The sequence below is a fragment of the Aegilops tauschii genome, chromosome 1 (genome assembly GCF_002575655.3).
Source record: "Aegilops tauschii subsp. strangulata cultivar AL8/78 chromosome 1, Aet v6.0, whole genome shotgun sequence".
NCBI classification, from domain to species: Eukaryota; Viridiplantae; Streptophyta; class Magnoliopsida; order Poales; family Poaceae; genus Aegilops; species Aegilops tauschii.
In genome coordinates, this window is record NC_053035.3 from 202166885 (window position 1) to 202177397 (window position 10513).

The 10513-nt window shown below is 48.7% G+C and overlaps 1 protein-coding gene across 1 annotated transcript; it reads left to right on the forward strand.

Annotated features, from left to right (window-relative positions):
* The first annotated feature begins 4419 nt into the window (after positions 1 to 4419).
* Positions 4420 to 5691, forward strand: LOC109748623 (expansin-A15). Its single transcript, XM_020307653.4, has 2 exons — positions 4420 to 4636; positions 4755 to 5691. The coding sequence occupies exons 1-2, from the start codon at positions 4501 to 4503 to the stop codon at positions 5387 to 5389; spliced, it is 771 nt and encodes a 256-aa protein (XP_020163242.1). The 5' UTR covers positions 4420 to 4500; the 3' UTR covers positions 5390 to 5691.
* The last annotated feature ends 4822 nt before the right edge of the window (positions 5692 to 10513 follow it).

Genomic DNA, 10513 nt, shown 5'->3' on the forward strand with positions numbered 1-10513 from the left:
CGGGTGGGGCCACCTATCCCGGAGGGCCCCATGGGCTGAAGTGGGAAGGGAACCAGCCCTTAGTGGGCTGGGGCGCCCCCCATGGGCCTCCCCCCTGCGCCTAGGGTTGGAAACCCTAGGGTGGGGGGGGCGCCCCACTTGCCTTGGGGGGCAAGTCTCCTCCCTGGCCGCCGCCCCCCCATCCAGATGGGTTCCTGGCCGGCGCCCCCCCTCCCAGGGGGGCCTATATAAAAGGGGGGAGGGAGGGCAGTAGTACTACAGCCTTTGGCGCCTCCCTCCTCCCCTGCAACACCTCTCCCTCTCGTAGAAGCTCGGTGAAGCCCTGCCGAGATCCCGCTACATCCACCACCACGCCGTCGTGCTGCTGGATCTCCATCAACCTCTCCTTCCCCCTTGCTGGATCAAGAAGGAGGAGACGTCGCTGCTCCGTACGTGTGTTGAACGCGGAGGTGCCGTCCGTTCGGCACTCGGTCATCGGTGATTTGGATCACAGCGAGTACGACTCCATCAACCTCGTTCATTGGAACGCTTCCGCTCGCGATCTACAAGGGTATGTAGATGCACTCCTTTCCCCTCGTTGCTAGTATACTCCATAGATGGATCTTGGTGAGCGTAGGAAAATTTTAAAATTCTGCTACGATCCCCAACAGTCTGGATATGTAACTAGGGGACAACCTATATGACAAGCTTAACAAGAAACATGTGCTAGCAAGAGTAGACACGAGATAATAGCTAGCACGAAGTAAAGGACTGAAATAACCGCAAGTGGAGTCGATGGAGACGATAATGTGTTCTGAAGTTCCCTCCTTTGGATGCTCAAACACACAAGAGTAACAAGTTGATGAAGATGTAAGAGCCGGGGAGCGCAAAATGGTTTGGTAGGAATGTAGATCGGGTGAATCTCCTCCTATCCCCGAGATATTGGAGAGTTTGGGTGGATGGGGATGGAGAATTGGAGATATCAAGCTTTTCATGTCTGGAAATGGAGAGGGAAAGCTAGAAGAGATTAGGGTTAGGAGGTGGAAGAAGGGGGCTTTTATACCCTCAATGGGAGATGTTACCGTTGCACTGCCGCAACATCGGGTACCCAGACAAAAGGGGTCCAGGTACCCGGATTATGCAGAGACTTTGCACCCTAGCCCGGGCCCCCGGGGGACAAAATCACCAGGCACCCAGACATAACAGGTGTCGGGCAAGCACAATGACCGGGCACGCGGGGGTCCAAGACCTCGGGCACCTGGACTGATCAGAGAGGAGCGCGCACCCCTACACCCGAACCAAAAGGAGAGGGTCACATCTTTGGTGAAAAACCCTTCCGGTGATCATGATATAAATGTGGAAAATGAATATGGAATATGACTGTGTTTCCCATCTCCTTAAACTTTGTAAGCCCTCTTAATAGTACGGATGTTCCTACGACTCAAAAAGTAATCGAAAAACTTTCTGAGCTTCCGAAGAGCACCGTTGATCAGTCCCTTTAGTGATCCAGTAAAAGAGCAGAAAGGATTCTCGCCTTTTCCCTAGAGGTGACCCCGAGTTATCGAACCCACGAGAGGAAGGCACCTTAAAGTCAAGGTTTCTACCCAACTTTTGTACACCATGATCCAAAGTTTCTCCGTGCCTAACCTCTCTATTGCAGATAACAACCATTTAGATTCAACTCTTTCATGACTCCAATATGTTTTTTTCAAGGAATAGTTACTTCACACAAAATCGATCATAACTTGTGTGTGACCGAAACACCACTCACAGTACTCTCCTATGCTCTTCACTGGGAACGATAACTATTGGGATACTTACACGAAGGTGCTACGCTACCTTGTGTGTCTTGCATGCCATCAAGTGTGAGTTGAGCCATGTATTAACAAAGTAGTACTTCTTGTAGCTAGCTATTATACATGTTGGCTATAGATGACATGGCAACTATATATAGCCGACACTTGGCTCTACTACTAACCTTGCTCTAATGGACGCATGCTATTTTATATACAATTATCAAAGTTACTTGTTAATTTATTATTAATATGTCTACATACAAAATGAATTTAAGTTTGTCCATCAAATTAGTATTTACTAGCTAGTTGTTTGTGTGTTGCAATGGGGACATACATAGTCTTGTGGTTCAATATGAATCGTGTCTCATATATAACTTTACCCACTATCTCCGCCTCTTCAATCCTATCTCATCACCTATGTGAATGATCCATCCTTGGAAGCATTCATAAGAAGATTTAGTACTATCAAATGGTATATGCTAATGTGGTGTTTAGTAGCCTGCGTGGATTTTTTGGGCACTTTGCATTGTGACCCGACTTAACCATGTTGAGTGAAAACAGAAAAAAAAAACATGTTCTCGAGAGGCGTGCGAAGCCGACATAGTAGACATAGCATCCGATGGGTCTCACAGAGAACAGAACTGTTCACTCTCTCGTTTAATTTACATCCAATCCGCATCACACACTAATCGTTTCACATTCACCTTGCACCATGCCAAGGCTCCACTCCAGCTCCCATTGATTCGTCCTCCACATGTTGTAGCCTCTTTTTTATCTTAGTTCGCTCGAAGAACCCTCGTTTCCTTCGTCTCACACGTAGCACAACATTTCCATTCCCCCTCACACCGCTTTAAAATTCATGGACTCCCAAATCTCTAAGACCTCCACCGAGTACAGCGTTTGAATGATTACCGACGATGGGTTCAAAGTCACCGAGCTAGATGTTGAGTACACTACAACGTTCCCGTGGTCGCCTGTGCCGCCTCTGTGTCCACCTCCACCTCAATTTCTGCAAACAGGACGTCACTCTTTGGCCGTAGGACATGCAGCCGCCCTCACTCGCGGTGGATGTCACATGCGCTACACATGGACTGGTACAACGGCCGCCGCTCATCCAGGAAGGCCATATTGTCCGCGACCATGGCTACGACGACATCCCTGTTCGCCTGTTCGTCAGTGATTTGTCCCTCTGTGAGCCGGTGGTGCTTGAGGAGCCACATGTTGTATCGTTACTCCTCCTGTAACATCCGGAACACGGAGACCGGCGGCACAAGCTGCGCTGGTTGCTCCTCCTCCGCCATGACTACCTCGTAGTGCGCCTGCGCCATGGTGAAGTCGGCAAATGACGCGGGCGTGTTATCGGTCTCCTCCGTCCATCACTCGGTCCTTGTCCTTTGCGGTCTCCTCCGACAAGCTTGAAGGCAGTACGGCCTCAATGCGTCGTGCGCGCCGGGCCTGCCAGACGTTTGCATGGGCCGTCATCTCGTGCTTGTGCTCCACAGCACGCTGCTGGTCGCCGTCATTGCACCGCTGGGTTTCATGGACGGAGGAGGAAGGAGAAGCAGAGGTGGTGCATTTGCGATGTGCGCAACCGTGTTTATGTAGCGGGTGCCGGTCAGGCCAAACGACAGTTTGAATGCGGGCGTGAACAGATGGTTTCTCGATCGTCGCGCATGTTATATGCCGGGTAGGCGTACGGACGGACAATCGGTTTCAATGCAGTAGAAAGCCGTCACGTCGCTCTGTCCGATCATGTCACTCTGAGCTGGCATTGAACGCGGGGAGTGAGCGAGCAAAAGCATCATGAACGAATAGGCGCTGCCAACGCTCTCGGCCGGCATGCACCTTCAATGCCCCACATGCTGCAAAGCGGTCGTGTCCGCTCTGGACCGGCAAGAACGCGGTTCCTTTTTCCGAAAGGACGGTTGGAGCGGTAGCGGGCACGCGGGAGGGATTCTGGATAGGACCGCTTGTCGGACGCATACATGATGAGATCCGGACTTCCGCAATGCCCTTGGTTTGCTTCCGATTTGCGGCAAAAGTGAACGGATGGACACGTCCACCGACAAATACGAATCGAAGTTAGATGACAAAATGCATCCGAAGAGCTCGGTGCAACGTTTGAAGGCTATTTGAGGTTCAGCGTCGACGCTGCCCCGGTACATTCAATCTGGTCGCGAGAGAGTGTGGATTCGTTGGATCTGGGATACGCACAGGAAGTCTGGCTGATCGACCGGGCGTCTCCGGCCGGCCCACTCAATAAGTTAATAGTGCAACTCTCATGTCAACCTTCCGATATGATAAACATAAACAATCGCCACGGATCATTCGCTACGGGATTCAGCTTGTTTATAACCGTCCATTTCACTCGATCGGATCCTCCATCGGAAGATATGTAACACTACGAGCGGCGGACAGTGACATGCATCGGATGCAAGTTAATGCAGATCAGAATCTTCGTAAAAAAGAAAAGCCTTGACCATGTTACTGCAATTTAAAAGCCTCGCGAGATAGCCGCGCGGGCATCATCGATCTGATCGATGCGCAACTGTAGCTGCACCACCTCACGTGCCCTGCGTGCGATTCAGTTTCCTGATGCTTTCGTTTTCACACATACACAGTTCCTATATAAGAACTACGCCAGTAAGCAAAGCAGGAGCACACATAATTGCTTGTCACCTTCACCACCTCGTTGATTAATTAGCTTCGTTTCTGCTGAGGCTCCATGACAATGGAGGCGTCCAAATCTCTAGCCGCTTTCGTCGTGATTGTCACGACGCTTCTCGTCGCGCCGACCTACGCGGGCTGGTCCACGGGATCGGCCACGTTCTACGGAGGCAGCGACGCCTCCGGCACCATGGGTACGTAACCTAATGATCCGTGCAGGTGTACCCGGATGTTCGGTCGTCCAGTTAATGCTGAACTGCATCTAATGGTGCTTGCTCTTGATGTGTGCGCTGCGTTCGTATGTGTCTGCAGGCGGCGCGTGCGGGTACGGTAACCTCTACAGTACGGGGTACGGCACGAACACAGCGGCGCTGAGCTCCGCGATGTTCAGCGACGGCGCGTCGTGCGGGCAGTGCTTCCAGATTGCATGCGACTCCCAGTCCGACCCGCGGAACTGCCGGCAGGGCGCCTCCGTCACAGTCACGACCACCAACCTTTGCCCGGCCAACTACGCGCTCCCCAGCGACAACGGGGGCTGGTGCAACCCGCCGCGTGCGCACTTCGACATGGCCCAGCCAGCATGGCTCCAGATTGGCATCTACCAGGCCGGCATCATCCCGGTGCTCTACCAGCGCGTGTCGTGCGTGAAGCAGGGCGGGGTGCGCTTCACCATCAACGGGAAGAACTACTTTGAGCTGGTGCTCGTCACCAACGTCGCCGGGAGCGGTTCGGTGAAGGCGGTCTGGGTGAAGAGCGCCACCACCGGCGAGGTGCCCATGAGCAGGAACTGGGGCTCAAACTGGCAGTCGCTCGCGGGGCTTGCCGGGCAGCAGCTCACCTTCGGCGTCACGACCACCGGCGGCCAGACCATCGTCTTCCCGAACGTCGTGCCGCCCAACTGGGGTTTCGGCCAGTCCTTCATCAGCAACCTGCAGTTCTCCTACTGACCACAGAGAGACACGTAGATGGATGACATTATCGTACATGCCGCGACTGGGGCCGCGACTTGGTGGGAAAGAGCTTTCGCTGCTAGCTTGTTGCTGCACGCGTACACGGCATGGTGTTGGTGCATTTCTCGTTTTGTCTGTCGATTTTTGTGTGCGTAATTTCACTAGTATTAATTCACTCCTCTTGACAGGCCAGTGACTGTATAGCTATGTATTGTTCAGGAATGTCCAATGTGTGTGTGTTGCTTACTGTATGGCGCATGTTATGCCTCAGCAGAAATATTTCTCTCGACTACCCACAAAAAAAAAAAAAAAAAATCTACAGTCGTGCGAGCTCCCAGGTATGGTTGAATAGGAGAGGGTGTATACGATAGAGAAGGTCCTTGTGCACCGATAAAGTGACACAACGATATTTTTTTAAATAGATTGGCTCATCGAAGCACAACATACGCCCTATGAGCAGAGTTATTGAGAGTGATGCTCGGCGCACCAAACAATTAGAGTGTTACTTTTTTCAAAGTCTCACGGCTTCCCGTAGTTTGAGCCATACTAAGAGCGTGTTCGGTAGCCCATTGGCTTCTCAAATCCTTACCTCCAAGCCCGGAGCAGACCCGAACGGGTCAACTCCTGGTTATTCAAAAAAGAAGCGGGCGAACGGTGCAGTGCAAATTTGCAGGAGCGGTGGAGTGAGAAAAATCGAGCTCCACAAAAACGAGGAAGCTGGAGTTGAAGAGAATTATGTTGCCCTGCCACCGCCAAGTGACTCATTCGACCAAAGCATCACGTACCGATTCGCTCCAGGTCGTCGCGGGCAGTCCCTCCCCCACCAGGCCTATGGCCCAGCCCATCTTTTCCAAACCTTTTGGATTGCTTAGCCTGCTCCTGATGGGCCACAAAGGGGTGATTTTATGGGCTTCAAGCTCGCTACCTCGTCCGAGCGAGAAGTCGTGACGCCGAACAGATCGCTCAATCCGGGATCGACTGCGAGAAGCTGGTCCTAGATTTGTGGCGTCGGAGTTGAAGATTTTCTGGCCATGGAGGGCTTCCGAACACGCCCTAAGTTTCTCGGAGCATGACTCTCAGCCTCCGGTCGAGCCTCAACTCTTAAGGAGGGGGAGATTCTCCTCTGGAGTTTATTTAACTAGAGAGTGAACGATTTACATGCTCATGGGGGCAGTGGCGAATCTAGTGGGGGTGCCGTGGGTGCCTGGCACTCCCTCCAAAGTTGTAAAATAAATTTTGCTACTATATACTTAACACTAAATATCCATCAAGTTGTTGCTATTTTTAGACTATTTGTTGAGATTATGATGATGTTTAGTGTAAACTTTGAACTGTGACACCCCAAGCGTGCGATTCTAGGTCCACCACTGCATGGGGTGCGTTATATGACTAGGGATCCTTGACAAATGACCAAAGTTACCCTGGAAAGAAGAAGGTGGGAGAGTAGAACTAGGTAATTTATTCATTGGCCTATGAGCCTCTAGTTTTTTTTTTGGAAAAGAAGGATAACCCCTGGCCTCTGCATCAATCGATGCATGCAGCCATATTATTAAATAAAATCGTAGGAGGGGAGTTATGGCCCATGAAGGGGAAATTCTCTTCACCACGTAAAGGCTTTCTTACTTGGCTTTGGTTTCTTTGCTCCTTTCACTTGTTCTTTTAGGTGCTCTTTATCCTTTAACCTATTGATGATCATGAAGATTTGTTTTGAACTTTTGCTGACTGCGATGACTTGATTGGACCCATGGTGGCTTGTTTGGACTTTTGTTGACCTTCACTTGTGTTGACTGTCATTGTCTTTTGTTAACCGTCCATGTGGAGTTCCACGTAGAATTGAGGTGGGACCTCGGGTATACCTTCTTTAGAAAAGACACCCAAAGGGCACCTCATATATGATATTTATCAAGGAAAATAGTAGACAATACAAACGAAGGACAAACAAGATACCAAACGGCCTGTAAAAAAATGAAATTACATTAAAAAACATATTGGTCATCTTCTTTCTTTGCTTGCTCGCCATCCGCCGGAGCTTGGAAAATACAATAAACAGATAGTAAGGGATACAAACAACTACTAGATCTCATTGTTCGCAATGACTTGCTATTGCGGTCTTCAAAGCCTTGTGTGGAGATGGCATTTGTAGGTGTTCAAAAAACATCAGTTGGGGCAGCACCCCATGCAGTGCAGTCTCACAATTCTTCACCACCAATTCCCAGGGTTTAGAACCTAGAACTTGTTGTAACAAAACGAATGAAGAGATCGAAGTGGCAAAACCAAACAACCAATTTCTTTCCTTCATAGACACACCAACTGTCAAGAGTCGAAAAGAACTAACTAATCTGACAACACCTACTCTTGCAGGCCCTTCATTGACGCTGAATTTGATGGCATTGAGGTATGGAGAGGCCGGAGAGACCTTATTCCAATGCATCATCACAGATGCCACCTCGCCTATACCGCTAGGGGAATAAAAATCTAAGGAAAATAAGAGCTAAAAAGCAATGAAGAGCAGGTTCCACACTCCTCTAGCCTCCTCTACTGCCAACGTAACAACAAGATAAAAGAGAGGAGGGGGATGATATGGCAGCATGATGAGGACATTAATACCATTGTTACACCCACAACCCCTGATGTTATACATACTGGACCAATTATTATTCCTCGCGCACGCCAATTGAATTACCAGGTACTTTCGTTTCTTGGTAACAATTCTAATGTTAATGAGAATATGATGCTGCCTAACTTAGATACATTTGTGTTGATTACTAATGAAGGGCTTAGCATGGAAAAGAGAGATGAACACTGGAGCAGGATCAAGCATGGAGATGAAGGCACGCGCGAAGGGAACCAGAACGGCGTTTCTAGTGCAGAGTTCAGCACTTTGAAGCCTCCTTGATAACATACAAGGACATGGACGAAATATACATATGCCCTTTCATAAATTTCATCCATAGCTTATTTTAGGTGCTGCGCCACCTTATTTTTGGGTCAGGCCCATGTAATTTCGGAATACAACTTTCTAGGTTGTTTTTAGAGTCCGTATGTGTGGGGAAATAGAATTAGGGTTGGTTTCAGACCCCTCCTCCAAGGGGTCACGAAATTCCCCCCTATTCCTCCATATATACAACCCTTAGGGCGTCGTTTAAACTTTGAGTTTTGTTTAGATTAAAGTTTGCTATAGTTGCAACTCACGTACTTCGTTTGTGTTCAACGACCATACCAAGACGTCACAGAACCCCACTTTCATCAATAGAGTTTTCCTCTTATATTTGAAATATCCAGGTTGCAATCTCAGTTTCTTGCTTGTTCTTCGTTTGCTCGCAGGAAATAGACCCCCGTGGTCAGGTTGATCGTACTCTGGCGTGGTCAATAACCCCTCGAAAGTTGGTTTAGTGATTGCTAAGGCGCGACGTCTTCGTACATTCGTAGTCGGATCGTCAAAGTCGACTCCCACAGAAAACGATAGCTATCTCATCGAAACATCGGGACACCTTCGCCTCTATCAAGTGGTATCAGATTTCCAGGTTGCTTGATGAGATTTTCCAGTTTTCGTAGTTTAGGTCGAGTATGTTCTTCATACCTATAGTCCACGAAAAAGCCAAAAAAATTAGGGTTAGTTCATCATATCCAAACCAATCTGAGCCTTTGCATATTCTTTTTAGAGTTTTGCTTTGTTGAATTTGCGGTTGCATCGTCGTGTCAAGTTGCTGGTCTTAGTGTCTAGTCCTTTATTAGAGTTTCGAGTTCTGTTCACGTAGTCACGCCGCTGTCGCACCATCATCACCAGCGCTGTCATATACCACCATCGTCACCAGCGCTGCCATATACCACCATCGTCGTCACCGCTGCCATATACCACCATCGTCATCGCCGCTGCCATATACCACATATCCGCCGCCATCACGCTAATCCGAGTCCACCTCCATCACAAATTCGCCAATCTCCGCCATAGTCCTAGTCCGAGTCCAGTATGTGTTGCTTTGTTTTCGATTTCAAGATCATGACATACTACGAGTCGTGACCAAGTCGGACTCCCCAACTTTCGTGCCACCCGTAGAAGAAAAATAGTTCCAAACTCAAAAAAGAAACTAAGTCTGGAAAATTCTGGCTATGCAATTTTTTGACCATTTGTAGACTTTTTCGAAAAAATTGTTGCGGAGGAAAAAAAGAGAGGAAAAAAGTGCCAAAAAATGGTGGAAAGAAAAAAAAGATTCAGAGTGTGCTCTTCCCTTGTTTTACGTATAGTGCCATGATTTTGTTAGTGTTCTAGGCTCGCATCTCTAGTACGGTCTAGTCTAGGACCAGCATAGGACCATCGTTGAGCGTTTATTCAACGTTGCATCTCTGAATTGATTATTGCTGACCTTTCTGCTACCATATTATAAGCCATCCCAGCTCCACATACATCTATGTCGTGCATTTGACACCACCTGGCAATCGCTATATCCAAGCTTTTGAGAGTTTTGACTACAACGGTTGCCGATCACCGCCTACTGCTTGGTAAGAACTGGTAAGACTTTGAGATTCGCTTGACGGATTTGTGACACACCACCACCACTTCCTAGTAGTCTGAAGGATCATATTCTTGTGTGTTTCTATTGCTGCTAACCATGGCAGGATCATAAGCCGACGAGACTGACTGGAAGAACATGACGCACAAACAGCTACATGATAAATTTCAGCAAATGATTAGTGGACAGGTGCAAGATGCGCTAAACAGTTTTGAAGAGGCCATGGAGAAGATAGATCGCACTGAGAAGATGTTCGAAACAAAGCTCGATAACAAGTATAATGAATTGCTCGCGTGTATTCCACAACCACCACCGGTTGCACCTGTCGCACCTCTGCAACAGCGACAACAACAACAACAACAATGCTTCTGTGCCTCCTGCTGCTGCCAATGAGGAGGACGTTTACGAGGCCGATTACGAGGATGAGATCATAACTATGTGCAACCACTAGCACCACCACCAGGTCGTCCTCATGCCTATAATCGCAACGGTAGGGCTGCACCACCGATTATGACCATGTTCCTAAATTGAAATTGAACATTCCATCATTTGAGGGTCGATACATCCCTGATGTCTATCTTACTTGGGAGTTAGAAACTGAACAATGTTT

What these genes read in the sequence shown, in the direction of transcription:
- LOC109748623 (XM_020307653.4), top strand. Translation starts at nt 4,501, where the DNA reads ATGACAATGGAGGCGTCCAAATCTCTAGCCGCTTTCGTCGTGATTGTC. An exon ending in CGACGCCTCCGGCACCATGG is followed by an intron (nt 4,637 to 4,754) that starts GTACGTAACCTA and finishes ATGTGTCTGCAG; the next exon opens with GCGGCGCGTGCGGGTACGGT.